At 32.6% G+C, this 25,804-nt stretch overlaps 2 protein-coding genes across 5 annotated transcripts in view; both read right to left on the minus strand.

Moving 5' to 3' along the window:
- Positions 1–11,917, minus strand: part of LOC106113912 (calcium/calmodulin-dependent 3',5'-cyclic nucleotide phosphodiesterase 1C) — an 82,120-nt gene extending 70,203 nt beyond the window's left edge. For 2 of the 3 annotated variants that reach the window (XM_013306972.1, XM_013306971.1), the window contains exons 1-2: positions 11,516–11,917; positions 2,920–2,980 (exon numbers count right to left, since the gene is read on the minus strand). In XM_013306972.1, coding sequence (XP_013162426.1) covers positions 2,920–2,980; positions 11,516–11,635 — 181 coding nt within the window. In that variant the 5' untranslated portion in view covers positions 11,636–11,917. Of the gene's footprint in view, positions 1–2,919; positions 2,981–5,171; positions 5,268–11,515 lie in introns of those variants that run through there. The other variant, XM_013306973.1, reaches the window with a different exon arrangement.
- A 5,380-nt stretch (positions 11,918–17,297) lies between these two features.
- LOC106113771 (uncharacterized) lies at positions 17,298–25,103 on the minus strand. Of its 2 annotated transcripts, XM_013306714.1 has the most exons (4): positions 24,978–25,103; positions 23,399–24,665; positions 20,572–22,465; positions 17,298–19,805 (listed from the first exon to the last, which is right to left on the minus strand). In XM_013306714.1, exons 2-4 carry the CDS (start codon positions 24,496–24,498, stop codon positions 17,658–17,660), a joined length of 5,142 nt encoding a protein of 1,713 aa, XP_013162168.1. In that variant the 5' UTR covers positions 24,499–24,665; positions 24,978–25,103; the 3' UTR covers positions 17,298–17,657. The 2 variants fall into 2 exon arrangements, with proteins under 2 accessions (XP_013162168.1, XP_013162167.1); XM_013306713.1 differs by lacking the exon at positions 24,978–25,103 and having other exon boundaries at positions 23,399–24,958.
- Positions 25,104–25,804: the final 701 nt, after the last annotated feature.

Here is a 25,804-nt window from a genome sequence, read left to right on the forward strand (position 1 = left end):
GAACTATGGGCTATTTCATAGGCTCAGTTCAATGTTCTGTTCAATCGGCTGTTACAAATATGTGCATACTGTAAATACTTGCGTACAATTAAATTATAATTTAAACAGTAATTTCCTAGTACCTATAATTTACTGAAATGTATAATAACACAATTAATAATTGCGATAACTGGCAAAGATGTCTATAATTAAAAAAATGTAAATAATAAATAATAATATGTTTTTTCAAATTTCGAAAATTTATAAAAAAATACAACTTTTAGTAGTGATCAAAAACTTAAGTAGTAGCCTCTATTCTTTTAGGATATGTTTTACATTTGTGTCAAATTTCATCAAGATCAGTCCGTCCGTTTCGGAGATACCTTCTACGAAAAATTCATCCAAACTTTCGCATTTATAATATTTTATTTTTATTGTCATTGAAAATCTTAAAAAAAAACAGTTAAACTTTCTCTCCCTCTCATTCCAAATAACAAAGTTTAGATAAATTCTTTTAAGGGCGTATTGTCAGTTCAAACATGCGGTTAACTAACGACAGGTATACAAAAACAACGCCAAAAACTAGTACAAATATAGAACAGTTTGTCTTCCTTTATGTATCTGGGGATCTAAATTTCCGGTCACTTCATTCAACGCTAGAAATTCATTTTTCGTTTCTAATTCGTTATTTACACTATTATATTGCTATTTCCCCGGTGATACCAGACCGCTTAAACAAAGACCTCAGTTCTTTGTTGTGGCCAATAACGCCAAATAAAATTTAAAAGTAGAATAAGTGTAATTATTTTATAAAAAAATTTAAAATTGCTTACAAATTGTACATCCGAAAAAAACTCGGAACCTATCGTTAGCGCACAAAAGTTTACTTTGATAATTTTTAAATAACGAATCGCTGCAACTAAAAAATAAATGTTAATTAATTTTAAAAATCTTATTAATTGAATAGTTGCCAATAAATAGAATATTTGCTGTGGGCAATGTTCACTCGTTCTACTATAATAAAACTAGACATATCCATTTGGGACATATAAATGAACAAACAAAAAAGTACATCTACAGATGAAGATTAATCTTATATTAGTTGGCTTTACAAATAAGAGAAAATAAAATCAGTGAATGAAGAAAAGAAATAATAACAAAAGGCTGCCAAGCTGTCATAATTTGTGGAATTTTTTAAATGTAAATTGATCTTTTAAAATTCATTTTTGCCACCGATAAAATAACGAGACTCGAAAAATCCTTTTATATGAACGTGTATTCAAATGATGTTAATTAAATTTCGATGCACAGTATGCAGAACAGTTTTATATGCTCAACCAGTGACTGTAAAGCACTTGTTTCAACGCAACAGTTGCCCGGCCGGGAGGCTTTGAACACTAACATCCTGTGACCCACTTACGAGGGTGTAACTTTAAAAAATATTTATTGCATAAAATAGGTAAGCATTTTATTATTTACTACATATTCTCTTAAATAATGCTTACAGGTAAAATGTAAACTCAAGAGAATAAACCGCAGAAACTTTAATCGCTTTTCTAGTGTCTCAGATTCGAATCCCCGTTTTATTTCGTAAGAAACTAAAAAAACTCCGTATTTTTTGTTACACTGTTACTACTTACCCTTCTGCGACAGCTTGGATAACATTTTGGAAATTAAAAAACTTTTTTTTTATTTCGAAATTTTTTTTTTTAAATTTAAATTTTTTTTAAAGCCAATTATGACTTAAAGAAAATTTACAGGATTCCGATTTCTAGTGAATAGTAGTGAAGCCAGGGTAGCACGACCGAACCCGTTGGCTGCCTGAGTAGAACTGTTCGGGCAAAGCGTTCATCACGGTATCGGGAAGCAAGCCCTATGCGACCGTAGCAACTATACGTATATATGGTGTAAAAGTCGATGCATACAAAATATACACATTGGTTCTGTAGTCGGGGGTGTGTTTTACAGTCAGAGTATGGGAACGGTGTTCGATGCCCAGCTAGGCCGGTCAAGACGGCGACCAATCAAGAGTGGGTGGGGGGGGGAGCTTACGTGCGCCGGAGAAAAAACGAAAAACTATGTTTTCTAGCATACTTTCATTTTATTATTTCTGTTACTATAATTATAATATTCGTAATTAAAAAATCTAATACAATATTCTTAATCCTGTGGGACAAAGTGAAGCAACAAAAGTTACCGACTCGTTATTTAATACACATTTTCATTACATTAATAATTTCTTAATAAATAAAATAAAAGCATGTTCTTCAGCTCTTTGACTTGCTACATATTAATAACTAATGAATGAAATTGAAATGTATGTGTTAATAAACATTTCTATTACTTTGCTTATAATTTTACTGTTTGTGCGACACAAAAAAGCTTACTTAGAACTCCAATGCAGTATACTTATAAAAACATATTGCCATCCTTTTTGTTCTCTTTGAGAAAACTGAGACAAAGAAAAATTCGTTTTCATACCATACAAAAATATTCTCTCATTCTTATATAAAACTAGCCGTCGCGTTTTCGTCAGCGGAGAAATAAAAAATAGCCTTTAATATTCACTCGTGCTTCAGCTATCTTCACGTCAAAGTCCTGTCAAAATCGGTCCACACGTTCCGGAGCTTACCGGAAACAAATGAGGTAGGTTTTTCGCTATCAACAACGTTAAAACGTCATGTGTACGAAACATGACTTTTTTGTGAGATGTTACATACCCTCCAATTTTTATTATGTTATACATATTTCGAGGCCATACGAAAGTAATGTAAAATTTCAGTAATAAAAACCGTGTTTAGTTCAAAGCACAAGTTTTTCTTATTTAAAGATAAACCTATTTCTTCTGCCATGATTTATTTATAGATATTTAATCTGAGCTTTTTTCTAACGATCTCAACGCATTTACAAGAATGTTAAGTAAAAATAAAGAATACTTACTTATTTCTTCAACATCGTTAGAAAAGGAGGACGAGGTAGAGGACTTGTTATCATCGATTCTCTGCAACAAAAAAAAATAGTTTAAACCTTCATTTACACACCTTTTGTACATTTTGTTGAAAATATTATCAGTAGCAAGATATCATCTCAAGCCCGTAACCCATAGCGATGGGAAGCGAGCTTGGACATTCATTTGGCGCGCTCCTGGCACATCTCGCTTTCTATTTCCACATCCGGAGACCTAATTGTGGTAGTATTTCCCTTCCTACCCTATTTTTATAATAAAATGATGGCAAGGGCACTGGGGAGGGGAAATATTATCTTTCTGCGCCTCTCTTCTCCGTGGATTAAAGGTAATCAACGTAAACGCAATTGCAGATATCTATGGGCAACGGTGCCTCCGCAATTTCGGCGAATTCAGTTCGCCGCTTGCTCATTTTTCACCTTATAATTTAAATAAAAACATCGGGACATCTACTAATTAGCATTGTCTGAAGTCTTTCTAGGACAACATACACTACAATTATTAATAAGTGTACAATATTAACAAATAACAATGTTTTAAAAATACGGACATAAGCAACCGGGGTTGACAAAAATAACCGGATTCAATGTAGAACACGTGCATACTTTTTAAGTTTAGTTCATAAAAAAAATGTAGAATACACCGTCGTTATTATCAAATTCTAATAAGCCAATGAATATGTTCATTGTACCACTACATCTTCAACGTTCTTCAAACATTAATTTCCACAAGGAAAAATAGAAAGAAGGAACGAAATAGATACAAGTGTAAACGACATTTAAAGCTTTTTACAAATGTCAATAGCCCCACCACCCCAATGCATTTTTATTTAAAATATCCACACTTTCAATCTGTTCGCGCATTCCGTTATGTTAGCATTTATTATGTATTCAGTCCCGGAAGGAATCGCGAGTTCATATTAATCTTGTAACAGGAATTGTCAACGAATATTATGTATTAGCTTGAAAAAAACGTTGCGATTTACAGAATACTAGATAGCGCCCGAATTCGTCCGCGTTGAAAATGAATTCTCAAAACATCTGTATCAACTTTAAAGTAATTCTGTGGAAAGTATAGAATTTTTCCACATAAATTTTCATTCCCTACTCGAGACTGTTGGAAGATGAATTTTGATAAAATTCTACGTAGATATGACGTAAGTCTGGCCTTTTCACTTCATATTGTAAATGAAATGGTTAAGCATACAATGCCATAAAATTAAGATTAGCATATTGGTCGTCGGCAATAACGTCAAAATTAGCATCAGTCAAAATCGAAACGATTATCAAAGCTTTAAAAGTCGTAATCGACTCAATAGTTACGACTTGTAATTGGGCTTTGAGATGATAGCCTTGGTCCGATATTTTGGCACAATACTCCTAAAATCAGTGCGAACTAAAGTCACGTGTAAAATTTTTTTTATAGTAAAAGGTGGTACACGAGTAAGCGGCCATCTAATATTGCTAAAATTTTGAGTTGACGAATATAAGTCCTCCAAAAAAAAGCAATTAAACACTTACAAAATGCGACCCGTATTTTTGATTCTCTGTCACAAAATGCTCATCTAATTTATTGATACGGTAATCGTTCATAACGCGGTCCCGTGGATTTATTGAGTCTTAAGTGAGCTAGAGACGGACCGCCGCCGACCCGCGACTATACAATGTCTCTCCCCTCTCCTTTTAAACAGTGCGCTTACGAAACAATGATGATTATAAGGACTGTATCGTTTTTAACAAACTAAAAATCCGTAAGACGATCTTGTCTCAATCGTGCTGTTTTTAGCTCGAGATTTCGCCTAAAATAAAGGACGAAAAGTATCTCATATATTACTCAAGACTGTGTTCTATCTGTGCTAGATTTAAATACGATTTATTAAACATTTGCGGTATTATCGAATTAATATGCGAATGATGCCTACCCCACGTGAACATTTAGTGTTTTTATATTGGTATTATACTAGGTTTTGCCCGCGAATAAGTCCGGACAGAATTAAGAAAATGCTAAATTAGTAAATCATGTGTTTTTCCAGACTATGATCTACATCTATATAGAATTTCAGCGACGTCCGCCGAGCCGTTCTGACGGTGCGCAATACCAAGCGTCCAAACATTCGCATTTATAATATTAATAAGATATGAATATAATTATGATACAAACAAATATGTGTGCTAGGAATCAAACTTGGACCTGATAGTATAATATGATGAATTAATACAGTACTTACATTCCAGAAGAATCTATAATATTTATGGACAATTAATTCTTTCGTCGTGTTAATAATGAATCGTATTTGGCCATTTGCAAATAAACCGGTTTCATATGCGCCGAATGCATCCACTGTCCACAAAGTTAACCGCCGAGCTCCGGAATCTCGTGAATAACTAATATGATTGCTTTTAAACTCAAGTGTGCAAAGTACGACTAATCAATTGCGTGCCACTGACTATGTTTTACCTCAGTTTCTAATAGATTATTTATAAATAAGGTAATTAATTTATAATTAAATCTTATTTAACTGAACATATGATCTAACTTATCGGCTTATATTAAAAATATTCAAAATCTACATTACACATGTAATAAATTAACATCAAAATATAGAACGATTGATCCCGTGCCAAATGTTGTAACTTGAGAACTGCAATTATTGGGAAGCGACCGCTGTTATCGGACATCGAAATATAGCAAAACAAATTCGCGGTTGGCGCGGCGTTACCATCGGACCGTCTCGCAACGCCCACGTTTGTCTACAAACTAATTTCATTACGAACACTTCACTTGAATGAGGCGTTCACAAGATAGATAACGTATATCATTAATATACGCAATGTACAATAATAGTTTTTTTTTTATTATTATATTTACTACGTTACAACTTCTAGTAAGCCTCAGGCTTGTGATAGCACATGGTTTACAAAATATATCTTACTAATATAATAAATGCGTAAGTTTAGATGGATTGATGATCGTATTACGTATCTCCTAGTCAGATCTTGCTGAAATTTGGTATAAACAGAGTATAGTCTATAAGAAAACATAGGGTACTAATCAAGGTTTTTTTAATTCTGCGTGGACGGAGTGGCGGTCGACAGCTAGTATTGTATAACGGTCCAAAGGTCTAAACGCTTTTCAGCACAAATAAATTAAGATTTTCATTCAAATTTAACCTCTAAGGGTTTAAAAAAGAAGGTAAATGTTATATGTGTGGATATTTATGACAGCATAGATACTTTATGTTGATAAAATATGTGTCCAATTTACAAAGAAAATAGAAAGCGAATCCTACGTCGACGTCTCGAAAAGCAAGCGGGTCACTTAATACATGATCTAACAAACAACTACAAACATCCGCAATAGTCAAGAATTTGATAATTATTAAGTGATTGGATAGAACGGTCGACTATATTATCGGAATAAAATATGTACTAACCTAAAATAAGAATGAGAAATATATTGCACGAATATATGTCTGGCTGACATCGCAGAAGACAAGCGTAAAGGCTTAATTCCATGTTATTAGATGTTTTAATATCAATTGTCTCCCATTTTTTAAATTAAACAACAGATCAGCGCCCTGTTTATATATTATTGATAAACTACGAGCAACATTACGGGAGCCATTTAATCGTTATCTTCTATAAAAAGATACTAATCTAACTTAGGTAAATTCATATAAAATTAAACAAAAATTTACATACAAATACCCTTGCGTGACATTGGTATTCAATAAGGTCACGGGCTTTCCCGTTCGCTGACCTACTCATTCAACAGCAAAAGCAATGTACAATTGTCATATTAACTGTAGGTTTCTGAGACCAAAATCCCCGTCTGAAACATATAGTTATATCTTTTTTGTCAAAAATAATGACACAGATGACAATATGTTTTATATGGAGCTTTTGGTCTCAGAAACCAACTGTAAATTGTAGAATTTACTGTACATTTTAGGTAAAATGGGGTAAGTAGCAATCGCTTTAGCCTTCGAAGTTTTACAATCCAAATGTGATGAGGGTTAAAACAAATAAAAGCGCGTTCAGTGGTTTACAAAAACCAAATATAATTTTGTACAGTTTCGACATGTATTTTTTGTGCAGTGAAATCAGCAAAGAATTAATTATTTTTATTTAGAAAAAAATTATTACAATAATTCCAACGTTATATTTTAAATGGAATTTAAAACATGATGTTTTTATTTAGAACAATCTTAATTTCTTAATAATTTATTTTTGTGTTTTGATGACGACTGTGAGTATTTGTCCAAAAAAGTCCAAACCTAAAATTTTTTGCACTTTGCTGTTTTGACTTTTTAGATTATTTTTCTTTATGAATATATATCTCTAAACTTTTTGTATAAAACGAGTTATACGTGACTTTACCAAGACAATTCTGATATTTAGTAATATGATTTTTTTACACGATTTGTACCTATATACATATCCAACAAGTAAATAAATAATGTATTCAATGTCAAATTACTTATTAATATATTATTTTATACCATAAATTCTAAACTTATATATTTTTTAACATTTAACAAAAAATTCTAAAGCTAAATACAATTTGAGCAAAAAGAGAATCTAGTTCATTAATTGGCAATCAAAGTAAAGATTAAAAACTCCACAATAGTTTAGATTTCTATGTTGTTTTTAGAGAAGTGATTTAAATTACTGGCTGACAAGTTTTCAATAACTAAATTTGTTGTTTCAACGTTCAAGCATATCGGGAAATAATGCATTTCAGCAATTATTCACACATCGTAATACTTTTGTGTTTTTAGTTTTGCTTATTTAAATGCGGGTGAAGATTTTTCTTTTCGTTAACAATTTGTAGACATACCGATTTTTTAATATTATAAATGCAATTGTTTATATAGATGGAAGGATTTGTTTGAAGATAGCTTCGGAACGGCTGAACGGATCTCGATAAAATTTGGCATATAGAATGATGTTTTTTTTTTAATTCCGCGAGGACGAAATTGCGTGCTACAGCTAGTGTATCATAAATAACAAATGGGGAGTGTGTAGAATTTCTATTTTGTTTTGTGAAAAGATTATTTTATTTTATAATATATCCCGTGGCTTTTTATTCCTTTATTGGTGGAAGATTCTAGTTGCAAAAAAGACGATATTGCTAGATTTTACCAAAAGGTTAACATTCACCAGTTTTATATAAAAAACTTTTTAAAAGAGATAAGGAAGTATCTTTAAACAGTTTACCTATTTGTGAGACAAGTTAGTTAATATAAATATATTACGTATATTATTACCTTTAATTATTCAAGTTTTTATTACTCACTTGATTTATTATCCATTTTTAATGTCTCGCCAGTCTCATGGCGTCGCAACTTGCTCTTTTATAGATAATAATGAACAATAACAAGAATGTACAAAAAATATCGCAATAATAATAATTATTAAATTGTTTTTAATAATTAAAAATTATTTTGAACAAATATAATTCCATTACTTTAAGATCGTAGTCTGAATTGAATCTTTTTTCATAGTTTGACTAATACGCTAATAATATTGATACTCGTAAACTAATAAAAAACTACGGACTAGAGTCAGTGAGTGGTCGTTCATTGCTCGTTTAAAAGGCATCTACGCAAAAGCAAAAAATAATAGTTGAGTCGTAAATATTCAGAAAAAGAATCCTTCCTTCTCGAATCGAATTCCTCTCCTCATCCTTTGCTTATCACTTGTAAAAAAGGGGGAAGGGGTAAACGACTAGCCTTTGTCTTTTTATTTTTAGTCCTGCGTCCATAGCTTTGTTATTGGTCACTTATGTATAAACCACGTTTTGCATTCTCACCCCCCACTGCAGTGACATCTATACAAATGTTACTAGTCGAAAACAACAGTTAAAGTAATGGTATCAGCGTCATCAACGTAAATTTGGTTCGTTGGACAACGTGGTTAGAATGCTCAAGGTATACCAAATCAATAATGAAAATTGACATAATTGACCACCTCCCTGGAAACATAGCGTCAATAAAAGCTAATTTTCCTACACAATTTATCAGATAGCATCGGCGACAAAATGATAGCCGTATAGACAATTAGTACTGGACTTATTGTTGAAAAGTTGTCAGATATCGTGCCATTAAAAATGCTACATCATTGATAGCCATTTTTAATACTTAATTTTTTTTTTTCAGAGTTACGAGACATTGATTATACAAAGGCTAGCTGTCGTCCGCGACTCCGTCTGCACGAATTTAAAAAAATCCATTGAGCCGTTTCGTAGATACATTTAAACGAACATCCATCCACCCGTCTAAACATTCGCATTTATAATATTAGTAAGAGTAAGATATACAATGTAGATTGAGGTAGGTCCAGTATGTCTGTACACTCGTGAGTGCTGCCAAATCGTACACTCTTGTTTATACGTCATTGTTTCCATTCTTTTTTCTACGTTACTCGTTTGTGCGTTATCTTGTTTGTATTTTGTGTAAACTATGCGAGCTCGTGGTTTTCTTAGCGCGTACTATTTAATATGATACATAAGTATAATTATACGTATACGATTTTTTCACATAAAAACAACGCCAATTCGTGTGCTACAAATGTTATCTTTGATTCATTTCATATTAGATTAGTAGTGTAATGGAGAAAGATTAAAATGAACTATTTGCTATATTAAGTGCCCTGTTTTTGTCCATCCTTGTATTACAAACGCTTTGTTTTAAACTAGTGATTGCCCATTGGTCGAAAACCATAATTCATAAACATTTTTTTTTCGATTTAATTAATAGCTGCGTACTTCTCCACAATAACTTTAACTGTGACAACTATTACGTCCAACCGTTCGCGAAATTTCTTTTAAAAAGGCATACTTTGCGTTTAATATAATTATAGTTGAAGGCATAAATTTTACACAAGCAATATTCTAACAAATTCTCCTATTAAATAATTTTTAAGTTATTTGTTCCATATACCATAAGTAACATTTCATCCTTTAACTTTCTTTAAGGGGATGAAATTTTTATATTTGTGAGATCTTTGAATTTTTTGAAGTCATTGATTAAGATAGTATAATTACAGATTAAATATCTATTTAGTATATTTGAATCTGTAGACTACATCTAGTCAAAATGAAGACTCTAATAGTCAAAAACAGTTTAAAGAATGCAAATTAAATACAAACATAAAAGCTTATAACAAAATACATAATTTCTTATATTTAATAAAAAAAAAGCTTATATTTGGTTAAAATTATAAAAGATAATAAAAAAAAATTGTGAATAAAATACATTAAAATACTACACATAACCAAAATAGTGAAATTATGTTAAGCCAAATATTTTTATTAAAAGTATTTATAAATAAAAATTATTTAAATTAATAATTATTTAATTATGATTTGATTTATTTTTATTTTTATATGCAATATATAATAGAATTAATAAACATCTTAAGAAAACATGAAATATAATTTTAGATTCCGCTGTAACTATGTTTAGAGATGTTACTAAAACCTTTATTTTAAGGTATTGTTTTTTTTATTTTAATAATATTTCATAATATTTTAATATTTATCAAAAGTCAATATAATAAAAAAAATTGTCTTTTATAATATATTTAGTAATAGAATATTGGCTTAGGCTCATACCGAGAGTCTTTTTTACATCATTAACCGATAAAATATTATTGATTTATATTAAAATGTTATAAATTAATTTAATTTATTAAATATCATTTTTTTATATTTTAACTGGGATTATAATTAAATTGTAATTATCTCATAATAGCATCCATTTTCATGGATTTTTATATGAGTGTTATACTGATTAAGCATTTTGTATTTTTTTGTTTCCTAATTTCATTTAATAATTTTAACTTATTTTTAATTGAATATATGTAATGTATGATATTATATTTATTTTATTATTGCATAAAAACTTTTTAATATAATTATAAATTAAATATTGTCTCTCCAAGATACTCATCCATTGTAAAATATTTTTTTGTTTTGTTATAAAAATATGATTAATTTATAAATAAGGTGGTTTGTTGAATATTTTTTATTTATTAGAAAGTAATAGTAGGTGTAAGACAATGTACTTTTTATCCTAACAGTACTCAAATTTTAGGTTTTAAATAAAAAGTCCAATAACATATTTTGTAAAAGTTTATAAATAATTACAAAAATGACAACTAAAAATATATGCCAACACACACATTGCAAAATCTACTAACATGTTTGTATAAATAGAAAATTTGAAATGACAAGGTGAAGAGAAATCAAACTTTCACTTGTTCAATGCAAACAAAACGTAAACAAAAATAGTTTTAATTTAGAAATAAAATTGTCAATAGAAAACATTAAGATAAATAAAAATAAGTGTTTAATTTGCGTTAAATTAGACGTCCATTCATGCCTAGCTGATTAGCACGCTACTATGTGCAATAATTTGCAAAAAGCGTAAATAAACCAATTAGTTGTTAGGGCATAAACGTATCGGGCTGACATTGCACGACATATAAAACATTAACATGAATGGACAGCACATGCAAAGTACCAAAGCCCGATGCTGACAGACAAAATATATACAGATGTGTTTACCAATGTGTCTTGGTCCCCAAGCTCGCGGTAGTAGGTGTCACTACTACCTCGTCTGCTTCCAACACATAAAGTTCGACATAGGAAATCGGATACCATTGAACAAAATCCACAATGTTGCATAGTTCTTATTTATTATGTGTTGGAGCCAAATACTACAGTTCAACTTGAAACCGCTTATAATAACTCAACAAGATTTATTTTTACAAATTTCACTGAACGTCTTAAACTATACGTGCATTCGTTATGAGAACAAGGTTTTAGAGTAAAACAGCGTAATTTAAATATATTATATGTCACAATTGACTCCAAAAAAGTAGTTTATTCGTGCGAAAGTAGAGTTTTCAACACGCGGCAATGCAGCTGAGAGCCAGTAAACGACTTTATGAACGAACGGCAAACAGCGACTGAGGCAAACTACCAGTAACTATGGTGTGGTATAGCAACCGCTGTCTTAAAACGCACGCTATATAGACGTACATGACAACGTGCTGAACGGTGTATATGTTATAACGTTTTCTAAACGGAACTCAGACAAACAGATGTAAGTACAAAAATATTATTTTACGTTTTTATTTTTTTTTGTTAAAATAAGAATATTTCTGTATCAGATATCTGTTGAAAATGATAAATTGATTGACCTGTATTTTTATGATTTTATGTTCATTTCTTTGGTAATTTTTTTCTTGCTTCTATGAAAAATAAACTACAAAGTCTTTTGAATCTCATATGTGTATATAATGTTCCAAAAAATAAATAATAAGATGTATTTTTTACGGAAAAAATTAAAAAAACAAAAACATCAATTTTATGTTTTTTTATTTTATCAAAAGATCAAAATTGGTTTGCAAGTTGAGACTAAATTTTAATTTTAAAATTAATTGCATATATTTAAAATTGTAAACGAAATTATGTATATTCTGATTACAAGTTTTTAAGAAGCATTCTACGTCAGTAATATTAAATAATAAAATACTAAATAAAAAAATAATTCGGTAGAAGTTATATCACTTTACACTATGAACATGAGACGAACCCGGGGAACTAAAATTACGTCAAACTCAAACATTGCCAGCAAGTAAAATTATGCGGTCACTGTCAAATATAAAATAGAAAACGAAAAATCTCATAAGAAAGACGCAATCAATAGCTCATTTTAGTGCTAACTTAAAAAAAAGTTATGCTTTTGTCATATTCTGTTATATTTCGTGTTATTATAATAAATAAAAATGTTTGTTGCGATGTGTTTACCAGCGGCGCTAGTGTTCTTGTGTTGCAAGATCTAAGCATTTTTAATAGCAATGCTTGTCGCACTAACAAAAAATGCGGCTATATAATATTAGGCGTGTTTTTTCGCAGGCGCTCATTTGTAAACGAATGAAATTTTTATCTATATTTTTTTCAAATTTAAGAATGAAAGGGTTGGCGTTATTAAAATTCTGCCGTTATGACAGTGCAGGCTCACCGTTGATTTTATATCAAGCAACTAGGATTTAAAAAAGACAAATTAGAAATTAGAATTTATTACTTGTCATTGCTAGTCTTGTGATTAATTGAAAGCGGGCAGTGGCAGTGGGAAATAACAGGAAAAAAGGTTGTCCCGTTAGCCAAAGTCTGATCATATCTCCGTCCACAGATCGCAAACGGTTTTAACCGTTGTAGATGTCAGCAACAACAACATCTGTTTCATACGACTACACAGAAAATAGCGTTTTGTCTGATAAATCTACGTTCCGGGGGCTTAATTTTAGTCCTCTTTCGGACGGTTACTCGTCTCTGTAGTGGATGTGACGGAGGAGGGGACGCAGAAGAAGAATAATTATTCTTCTTCTGTGCCCTCCTCCGTCGATAAAAGGAAGGCCAACCCATCTGCAATTGCGGGTGTATATGGCAAGGTCTTCCGTTACAGCGGTCGCTTTGTTATATCGGCGAATTCTCGAAGCCGCTTACTTGTTTGCCAACTTATAATAACAAAATAAATAAAAAAAAAATAAGAAAAAAAGAAAGCCGACTTCATAAAAAAACATACTGAAACAAAAAAAGTTCTGAAACAAAAAAAAACATTCTGAAACAAAATACAGACGAATTCATAACCTCCTTCTTTTTGAAGTCGACTAAAACGCATTCTTTTACTGAGATTCTGTATGTTCGTGTCATGCAGAGATCACTAAGCGAAAGAAAGTTACTACTTCTTCTATACAAATAACTAATAACTCATACTAACCTTCCCGATTTCTTTCAAATATTTAGTAACTTTGAAGCACGCCATTCCGAGGTTTTGTTTGCTTCAAAATATTTGTTGAATAATGATTCTCGATTGTAATACAATGATACTCTTATTTCGTTTTAGAAATATACAAGAAATACTTTTTAAAGCTCCTTTACCACAACGGAACAAAGAGTGTCTGAGAATTGAGTTAGAACTGTTGCATGCGTTTGATGTATTCGATTCATCGTTGCCGCCAAGGCTTTAAATAAAACGAGGAACTGTAAGTAGGGTTGGCAAATAAGGCAGAAACTAAAACTTGATATAGTGTGATTTTTCACAAAAGTAATAACTATTTTGTCACATCCCTAAGTTCATATGTAGAAATCAATAGTCGGTCATTAGGATCGATCCGAAAATTATTTTATGTTCTATGAAGCGTACTACAAAAATTATTCGATTGCCCTTTTGATACAGATCTTGTTTTTTGATTGCGATATTTGAATCAAATGAATTAAAATGTCAATTAAAAATAAAACGAGTACGCACTGGTGGTAGCTCAGCGAGTTAATTTAATCCATTTCTGGTTTTATTGATTTATTTAGTACAAGCTGTCACCCGCCTATCAATCCACGTGCAGTCTAGAGCAGTCTACGTGCTTTTCCAGACAATGTTCTACATGACAAATTTCAACGAGATCCATTCAATCATTCTGGAGATACATTCTAAAAAACATCCATCCATCCAAACATCCGCATTTATTATACTGGTAAGATATTGTATTCCTTAAATTGCTTTTTCTAAAACACATTAGTTACAAATCACGATTTTGCTGGCAGTAGCATTTGTAGTGTTAAAATAGAAAACATATCATAAGTATTGTGTTATTTCACAATAGCTTCTTATAAACAATCCCCTATGTGATAATAGAAGACGAGAAAGATAACTGTGGTAAGTAGGAAATAAAGTCGGAAGTCTTTCCAATACTGTAAGCTAAACGATGTACTACTGACTTCTGAAAACATCAAACTTCATAATAATATTATAAATGCTTATGTTTAGATGGATGTTTGTTTAAAGGTATCTCGAGAACGGTTGTATAGATCTCGCTGAAATTTGGCATAGATGTAAAACATAGTCTCTAATCATCTGGCTATCAATTAGGTTTTTTCAATACCGCGCGAACGGAGTCGAGGGTAACAGCCCGTTATAAAAAAAAAGTATTTGAGCGAACAATTTTAAAATCAGGACGTTAGTTTTGCGGACCTTAGAAACGCTTCTCCTATCTAACGACTCATATTTAAGTTGTTTGATAATTTAGGCTTAGTAAGGCTTGTCTTGTTACATCCATCTAGAGCTTAAACTAGGACAAACTTTTAAATATTTATTGAAGGCATCCAACCTTGTTCGTGCATAATTTGATATTTAAAAATACCGTGTACTGCACTGGATACGTTGGACTACTAACATAGAAAGAAGGTTTCACTTGTCAATTATTTAAAAAGACCACGTTAGGTAACTTCTATTCTGATTTATAGAAGCCAATTTGCATAATAAATGTTTGATTCGAAGAAAACAAACTAGCAACTCTTTACTTCGTTAAATAGGTTTCAATTGCCAGTGGGTAGGGGATGTGGATATGACAGAAGGGGGGACAAATAGACGGGGTAAAAAAAATTTTTCCGTGCGTCTCCACCATCGATTAAAGGTAAGCAACGCTATTAGAAGTCTATAATTGCAGATGTCTTAGAATAATATATAAAAAACCTACTCGCATATGTTAAGTGATTAGGTAAAAGATGTTTCTCGCTAGCTTAGAACATACGTTCGCTCCACTCTTGAAGACTCCCACGTCATACTTGGATGTAATTGAGGCGCAGTTGATATAATGAGAGGAACTATTTTCGTGTCTAGTATCAGATTTTTTTTAAATCTACTAATGTATAGAAAATGACATACAACACATGATACGACAGGTATACGATAAAGATCTTGTAACATTTTTTGACATTGGTAAAGTGGCGCTAATGTGTGTCTAATTTTGTTTTAATTATGGCCATCAGGTCAGACTTTGTTTTGGTCTATATTTGGTTAATGAATATTTGTTGCGAAGAGCTGCGTATTCAGTGAAATGTTTACATTAATATTTCCTTTCTCGTTTTAATACCAAAAATGTAGTTAAAGTTGTTTAAATAAGAAACATTCAAACAATGTTATTACAGTTCAAACAAATTAGTCAACATAAGTAACCTGATGTTATTTAGAATGTAGGTATTAACAATATTTAATTAATTTTTAGGATTAGTTGTTTAAATGGAAATATAGTGTGTAGATATCGGTAAGTAATTAAATTACATTATAACTTTTTAACGTAATTAGGCAAAGCAATTTAAAATTTCTTAGATTACCAGTTCGTTCGCGTTGTTCCATTAAATAGAATAATTGTTATTAAAAGCGATGAAATTTAATACTTGAACATCGAATGATTGACATATCATGTTTTATGTTATTAAATGTATGTCTATAAACTACAACTACTTTATTTATAAAGGTTATTAACGTTTCTTGAACAACATTAACGATTGATTATTTCTTTGTTAGATGTTGATGTCGTGTACACCGCGCCATCTATCGATGTTTAATTTAATTGTGTGCTGTAAAAATCGCTGAATTTTATTTTACAATTTAATAAAAATTACAGAAAAAATACTATATACTAGTATCGTATTTTTGATCTGTGATTTGTGTAAGATATACAAAATAAGCGTTATAAGCAGTAAACGTATCAACATTTTATGGCTTTGCCAATGAGAACAGCGCCATCTATTTAGATTGAGATGCATTTTCTAAAATAATTCTTTATGTCTCGGTAGATGTCGCAACAAAAAGATTAGATGTTTTAAAATATCTTTTTTTAAGTTTTGTCAATTTTTTCTTATTAAACCTTATTCATAATATTTTTTTCGTATGCTGGGACTTTTTGTCAATGTCATTTTTTTGTCTTACTAATATTATAAATTCGAATGTTTAGGTGGTATGTTTGTTCGAACGTATCTTCAAAACTGCTCCATGGATGTTGCTAAAATTTGCTATAGATGTAGAACACTATGCTATTAATTAAGTTTTTTTTTTATTTCCTCCTGAACGGAGTCGCGAAAGGCAAGAAATAAAATAATTTCATTTATTTAACAAATTTTAATTTCGATTTATAATTTACACAACAATTGCGAGAAGAAACTTATAAAATGCATAATACCAGCCCACACTACGTAATATACTGTATTACATATAGATAAATAATAAATATATTTATTTAGCAACACGTAATAAATACATTTTTTTTATATTAATTCTGAATCTTGTAAATAATTTTCTGGTAATTTTTAAATCTTTTTTAACAAATAGCTCAAATGCTAAATACACTTTTAATCTGTTAATGCCATAAAATATTTTAATATATAACATGAATAATTATATTTTTCTAACATCTAAGTACATTTCTTTATAATTAGATAAATAAATAAGAAACGATACCGAATTAATATAGTTTTCAACAAATAATGAGCCATTATATAAATAAAATAACGATTATATAAGTAACGAAAAACTTAACAACAATTATATTTTTTAATAAATAAATTGACGTCCGTAATTATATTTTGAGCTTCAATCACATTGTATTATTACATATTTTGGTGCGATTTTTAATAATATTTGTCCCACAAGTGCATGTCATTAAAACAGTGAAGATATATCTTTAATATTGAACATTGGTTAAACTTGTAGAATTTCGTTTAAATCAAATTACATTTTCATTTAAGTATTTAAGGTTATGTTAGTTACATGTTTAATATATTCTATGCTCGAATTAATTATTATATTGTGGACTGAAAACTAATATTACTTACGATTAAGTTTACGACAGCTACATACAGTTCCTTATTGATTACCATCAGGTGGATTAAAGAATTCCCAATGGTGATGGTGTACTGTTCGACCATCACTGAGTCCGAACATAATCAAACCTGCGATCAACACTAAAAAGATGACCAACGCCATTTGCATATCTTTTTTGTCTTCATGACCGTGTATGTATGACATGAAGGTATTAAATATATTTCTAATAGTTCTCGTTATTGAATTATGACAAGCTCGTAGGAATTGTGCTCCGGACTCAGTAACAGTTGGCTCGTGCGGTTTCACTGGTAGCGGCATTGGTCGAGGTGACGGTCGACGTTTCATCTGCACTTCATCTGAACTAGATTCTGTAGCCGGTAGAGCAGCAGGCTTCCTCTTAACTCTTCGTGCAGGCGGCGGTGGAGTTTGGTGTTGAGGCTCTTGATAATCTAAGGGCCTTGCTCGAGGATAAACCGGTGAGGGTATAGCGAAATCTTGTAGATATGAATATAAAAGAGGACCTAAGTCAGGTGGTGGAGGCCTTTGAGGTGGCAAAGCGGTATCATCCATACTAGATGGTCCAGGAGACGGTAAAAGTCCTGCGGTTTGACTTTCAGATACTTCCGTAATCTGTTCTGTTTTTACCTCAACTATTTTCTCTTCTGGCTGCATTTCGTCCGTTTGAGTATGTTCTTCACGACTCATTGGTCTTGGTAAGTCAAGAACTTCTGAACTGCGAGTAGTAGTAGGTATATTTGTGGTTGAGATTTCGGCAAATTTCTTTACAATCTCATCAATTACTGATTGAGAAAATTCAATGCCGCTTACAGATATATGACCAGATTTTGAATCCAGTTCACTGACCTGCAACGTCATCCCCTCAATATCAGATACGAGAATTTTACTTGCTTGAAGTTCCGACACATTAAGTTTTCCTACATCTAAGTCTTTTACTTGAAGCCGTTGTGTAACTAAGTTATCCAATTGAACTTCTTTACTTCCTTCTGAAGATACTTTTTCAAGTGATTGCTCGTCGTTGGCCGGAACTGCTCTCTTTGTATCGGTAGTTGTAGATATTAAACTTTTAGATTTTGGGAGTGGTGGTACTTGTGGTACCGTAGACTCATCCACGTCAATGTGCTGAACGGTTAATGAGGCTTCAGTTAACATTTCTTCGCGTTCGTTAATTTTTGTTGGGCTAGATACCCGTTTTTCTACCAAAATTACAGTAGGTGAAGATCTATCAATATTAAGTTTTGATAACTCAGATATTTTGGGGTCTGATAATTTAAGAGACTTTTCAGAACGTGATGTTGTACGAGATACATGAGGGCTATCTGAAACTTTTCTCTTAGATCTTCCCATAATAGAATCTTCATCAATAATATCTCTCAGCGAACTAGACATTGATATATCAAGATTTTCATCTAGACAAAATTCGTAATCAATGTCATCGGGAAGCGGATCTGTTTGTGTTGATACCTCTATTTCTACAACATCATCAGCTCTCACTGAACTTTCTGCCAATTGATTATATGACTCACATGGTGTAACTAGATCGTTTGAAATGTGTTCTAAAGATTCGTCACCAAACCTCTTTTTTCGTTTTGGGCCTCGAGGTGGTCTTGGTGGAGGAGGTAACGGTCTATCTTTCATTTTTTTTACCACTTCTCCAGATATCAAGTCCTTGTGAGTTTCTTCGAATTGAGGTTCTTCGATTTCCACATACTGAGTAATATCGCCACTAATTGACCGCTTTGTAAAACTGTCTAATGTCATTAAGCTCGTCGATGACTTTTTTCTCGGGGGACGGTCGGGCATTGGGCTTTTAGCTGGACCAACTGTGTAATACTTCCTTTCTGAACTGTTGCTCTTGCGACGTCGTGCTGGCGGAGTTTTACTTTTTGACCGCCTTACACCTTTGCTTGGCGCGTAGGGTCCTTTATCTACTGTTGCATATCCCGGGCTTTCTTGTCTTATATCTCTGAATATATTTACATCACCAGTTGCTGGTGACTGTGTATCTAATATAAGTGATTCTGCACCATGGGATGTGCGATCGTCATCGCAAAGAGATGTTCCGCGCGAGCTTCTTGAACGATTTCGGCGGGGTGCCACTGGACTTTGTTCTGTAACGGTCGGTTCTGTCATGGGCACGATATACTCATGCTCCGTTCGGTAAACAACAATCTGAAACGAGATACAAAGAATTGTTAGTATAAGTTTATTAATTCCAAAAAAACCATATTGGTCAAAATAGTCGAAAATAATTTTATATTGAATAAAGTTTTTTCATAATTAAAGCGATCTCCATAAATAACGATCTCCATAGAAAACATTGACTGCGACCTTGTGGTAAATTTTATAAATATCTAATTGGATCTTGAAACATTCTATTTATTATAACTGCTCATTTACGAGCTTAAACTAGGTCAACAATCGAATAGAGCGGCGCATCTGAAAATACGTAGGTTCGTTCCCAAGTAAACTAATACACTGGAAAGTTGCCAGAATTGATCGCCTCAGATTTATATCATTAACAAAATGTATAACTTTAAATAAATTGGCTCAAATATTTCTGTTTTATGCATAGTGCAAATTAAGAACAAAAGGATACGCTGTATAATTTGCAGGTTAAAGGGAAAACGTAGGGAGAAGAAAGATAAAAATCTGCTAACTAAAGTATTTGTATATACTCGTAGGCAGATTTTCAATTCTAAACTGCTTGTATCCATAATTTTTTTAACTGTATCTTCAAAAATAAAATTAATAACCGAAATTTTCTATAGCATTAAATTATTAATATAACTCGCTCCCAAACAATTTTATTTCCTGTCACCGTTACTTGACCTTAAAAAAAGTTAAGTGATCAATAAGTATTTTCTTAAAATGCTGGTGGTATTTATCGCTTTGGATTTAATACCATTTGAGAAAAAAAAATACACACGATACTTACATCGTCTGGTTGTTCGTCGTGTTCTTCCCACAGCTCAGTTGGTGTCATACTCTTAAAATCATTCAATGAAGAATGCTTAAGATCTTTCTTGAAGAACTTCTTCTTTCTTTTGGGAGGCATAGGCAGGGTTTGCGAATGTACGGGTATGTTGTCTGGGTATTCGATAACATCGTCATTTGCATATTCATGAATAGACCGTAGGTCTGTTGGGCGTGTTAACTCAGGGAAATGATTTGAGGTTTCTAAAATTTCTTGTGATCCATTTATTTCCATAGGCTGTTCTGTTTGATCATCAGGAAGCCCTAAATCTATTTCACTAAACTGTATACTCGCGTTAACACTATCGTCAATATATTTGATTGAATCCGTTTCTTTTTTCTTTCGTTTGGCTCTAGATGGCCTCACCGGTGGGAAAGTGTAATAACCGTCATCTCTATCATTTAAGTCTTCAGTTGAATATTGTATCGGTTCGTTTTCGTCTATCATAAGTTCTGGATCAGCTTCGGCAACGTTAGCGTACCTATGCTCGTCGTGTAAATCTGCATCGCTGCCCATAGTTGCAAGTACGTTCTGTGGTATATTAAATGCTTGTCGTATTTCGTCACTAAGATACTCTCTAACTTGTATATTTTCGCGGGAGATTCCTCTCGGTCGTACAAAAAATTCGTCATTATTTATTTCGTTGATATGTGTGTATTCTTGATTTGACATATCCGGAATGGAGGCTGCATTTCGTGATTCTTTTAAGTGAGATGATTCCATGTCTTCGTCCATATATTCAGGACTTAATTTGTCGAAATCATAAGTAGTTTCAAATTGTTTTCTGCTTTCGTGTCCATTTTCATAACCATTATCATTTTCAATATTACCGTATTCGCGTGGTTGTTCAGGGCTATCAGGAATGTATGAAGAAGGCTCTTCCTTGCTCTTTTTAACTCGAGTGAAAGTGAACGTGGGTGGAGGTGTATCTTCTCTATTTAGCATTGGCGAGGAAGATGTTTTTGCTAATTCTGTTTTCTTTTTTCTGTTAAAAAATCTTGGGTACGTTTTAGCGTCAAAGTCTACCGTTGCAACATTTTGCAAATTATCGGAACTGGATTCAGTAACAGTCGTGTCAACCTTATATTCTTTTTTCCTGCCTAAACTGGGAAAATGTATCTTTGGTCGTTCTGGCATTTTTAATTTCGACAAGTCAGGAATATTAAATTTAGGTCGATTGGGAAATGAGAATTTTTTTCTATCACCAATGCTAAATTTTTCTTGTAGATTAATGTTTTTGAATTTAGGCCTTTCAGGTAGACTAAACTTTCTACGGTCAGGTAGTGTGAATTTGGGTCTTTCAGGAAAATTTATTTTGGGTCGATCGGGCATTTTGAACTTCGGACGCTCGGGAAGGCTAAATTTTGGCTTTTCTGAGTTAGTAAATTGTTTAGCTTTCATGTTTTGTATTTTTGTCTTTAATTTACCAGCTTGCGTTTTTAATTTGCCTGTTCCTTCTTTAATACGTTGTTGAATTTTTTTATCTACATTTTCAGAGTTTTTCGATCGTTTACTTCGTTGCAATGGTAACTGTTCTAAAGCTGATGAGTCCACTTGACTTGTGCTTATTTCACATTCTGTTCTTGAAGCTGTAGATGGAGTGTTTACAAAAAATCGCTCCTCTATATTTTTCTGTAAAGATTCAGCTGTCAGAATTTCGTCACCATTTTGGTCGATTTCTTTTTCTTCTATTTGCTCATCTTCGTCAGATGTATGTTGCAAATATTTACGTTCTAATGAAGTAGTACTTGATAGTTCGTCGTCAGTTTTTTCTATTCTCGGCCTCTCCTCGACGCTCGGAGCAGTATAAATTATATTTGGAGGTGGTTTTTCTATTATTTCATATTCGTGATCACTGAAATTTAACATGTTATTATGTAAATATATTAAATAAAAAAATGATATACTTATACATTAGAAATAAAACTAACATAAATTCGCCACATGTATCAATATTAATTAGGTAAACATTTCAAAAAATAAAATTTTCGCAAAGCATAAAAAAAAGTAAAGTTCAGTCGCACAGTAGATTCGTTACATATGTATGTTGAAACTTATATTTAAAATGGCACACGTACAAACGCGTAACTCCCGTCACAACTAGGCCAACCGTCAGTGCTCCTTTTAGCCGCAGCAGTCGCCGGGCAAGACGTTTCAAACGACTTCAAATTTATTTTGCAGATCGTAATATTAGTCGTAAAACGTCTGCATAACTGTGAATGTTAAACTTACCTCAAATTTGAAATAATATTACTAGCTCGCGATGTCGGTCTAGTGCCAACTGGATTCACTCTTTCGGGCAGTAGTGAATCACATTGAAAAAACTGACAAGCACATCGTACTTCTGGCGTAAATAGTTGGACACTGCCCTCTCGCGTAGGAATCACGGGCTTTTCTAAAGGAGTACCACCTTCTGATGTCCATCGTCGAAGCTTGCTCATAACTACAGTTCACCGAAACGATTTTAGGTTTAAGACATATTTTACTGAAATTGCGTAATTAACTTATCAAAGGTAACGCAACATTGGGTTAACGTGTTTGTGAAAGCCGGTCTGTAAATGAACTAATCACCGGCGTGAAAGCAGCCGCGAGCACTGATCGCTGATGACAATTCTAAAGAGCTCACTGAACGTACAGGAAGACGATTCGGATAGAGCTATATTTATCAGACAGAGACAAGCCAGCGCGTTCGCTTTGCATGTGTTGTAATTCTAATGTTATGTCATAGTACCGCACAAAAATATAAATTGTAAAAGTATGAAAATGTAAATATAAATGTTCAAATTACCTGCTGGGTTTAGACCATTCGTTGTCAAACATTTCTGCATTATTTCGTTCGCCTTGAAATTCTCGAGGACTTGGACTAGGTGATGATTCAATGGGTATGGTAGTGGACTGTTCAATATTATTTTCAAGATTATCCTCTGTCATTTCAGTAATAGTTATATTTGGAGATTCATTGGCTGGTCTATTGCCTTCCAGTTGTTCATGAAAAATATCATCGACACTCGGTTCTTCAGTATCCATGTCTTCCAAGTCTTCCTTCTTCTGTTTTGTGTTATCTTTCTTATGCAATTTTTCCATTATGTTTTCGGTATTTCCACTCGAACCCTGGTTGTCTTCCATCACTAAACTAGGATCGTAGGAAGCTACTGATTTTCTTTCTGCAAGATTATCGATTTCTAGATGGTTTTCTTTTCCATTGCTGTTAGAATCGAAAGCTTTATTAGAATTAAGTGATTCATTGTCATTATATTTGGACTCCTCTATGTCCTCGTAAATATGGTCCTTCTTTTTCCTTGGCGGGGGTGTATCAATGCTCATCGTTTTACTCATTTCATCAGAATCTCCTAATTTAATTGCACTAAATTTTTGTCTACGAACAGCACCAGGGGAAGATTTTAACTGTCTTATTTCCTGGACATCTTCATTTTTCTTCCTTTTCGATATAGGAGACTTTTCACTTTCGGTTCTATCCAATTTATGCAACGTTTTATCCGCTAAATGTTTTATTTTATTCACTAACGGATGGCAGCATTTTGTTTTTTCCCGTGTTTCTGAAACACCTATGTTGTATTGCTGCTCATGAGCTCTACGTTTTAAAATACCCTTTGGAGACACACTTTTTGGTGTTTCCACTGGGGTCTCTAAATGTGTGCTTATTTGACTCACTGGTCGTTTTGTGACACTTGCTGTCCTTTGACTTAAGATATCATCCTCTGAGTCTAGAGAAACTTCTTTTGAAAAATTAGGTATTTGCACACCGCCGTCTGCACCTTCATCGCTATGTTTTCTACTACTCCTTGGTGAAGAGTTAAGATTCAAAATCTTCTGTGGTTCCGCATCACTTGGTGAATGTGTTCGGGATTTTGAAAATTCACGAGACATGCTTCTCCTAGGTGTTGTCTCCCTTATTATATCTTCCGCTGTTATTTCTCCTTCAAGCGGCGGTTTGAGAAAATGGGTCCAAGGATATGCCCCAGCCTCACGCGCTCTTCGTAAGTCTTCCCATTGATATGTTTTTAGCGGCACTGGTGGTAAATCGCTTTCTTTATCTGTTGAAAATTCAGATTCCATATGTTTAGTTAAAAACAAAACTTATCAAAAAGGCACACACATTTAAATACACGATCAGCCGACGTCCATAGTCCGCTTTTGAAATACAAAACTGTAAGTTCTGCTGTTTTCACACGAACCCAGCAAAAATATCACCGTCAAACTAAGAACACAACATATCGTCACAAAGCCAGTTTCGTATACTGAAAACACATTAGGTTTGCGTGGGCCAGTGTGAAAATAGGTGTGAATAAGTTGTATATTATCATCACTGGCCAACGAATTATTTTGGACTAGTAGCGGAGGATTACCTTGAGTCACTCAAGCTGCATAGTAAGTGAGCTTAACTGAACCTTTGTGATAATTATTGTTTTTGTTAGAGAACGCACTCGACAATGTATGATAGATGAGTAAACGATCAGTGATCGGTACAAAATCTCCGTTCAACTGGCCGCTTCTTCGCAGTCGGGGCTACCGTGCTAAATTAAGAACTAGCATAAATGTATTTTGGGTTAGCATTTCGCGTCATCAGTGAAAATACTGGTTCTGTTTTCTTGAAAATGTAATACAATAAGCAACAGAAAAAAAAAGAAATTTACATGTGTTAAAATGTAATTAGTTACTTAGTTGGAATTAAATTATTGAACTGTTTGTTGAATGTTATTAACAATGTATAGATATTGTATGTGCATCTTACCAGTTATTGATTTACGTCCAAATAGTTAGTCTGTCCGACATGTTCGCATCGCGACTTCACATCGTGACTGTTGCATTTACACGAGACTGCTGTACACTGGACTCACAATTAATTACGTAATGCTTCACGCGGCTTATTTATTTTTTAAATTACATCAATGGTTGTACACTCAGCTATTTCTTAATTTTGTTACATAAATACGTTATTTCTAATTTGATTTCTCGAATTTTTTTTAATGTTTAATTTAATTCTCTTGCATTTTGATACGTAAACCAATTTTATAAACGGTATGTAACTGAACGCTGAGCTGTACTTGTAGAGCAAAATAGGAGTAAATAAATTTCACGAAAAGGAAGACTTCCAGATGTTTTAGCCGACTTCAAAAGGGAGGTTGTCAATTCATCTTTTTTATGTAAATGTCTGGCATATTAAATAGGGTAT

Source organism: Papilio xuthus, unplaced genomic scaffold (genome assembly GCF_000836235.2).
Source record: "Papilio xuthus unplaced genomic scaffold, Pxut_1.1 DF828177.1, whole genome shotgun sequence".
NCBI lineage: Eukaryota > Metazoa > Arthropoda > Insecta > Lepidoptera > Papilionidae > Papilio > Papilio xuthus.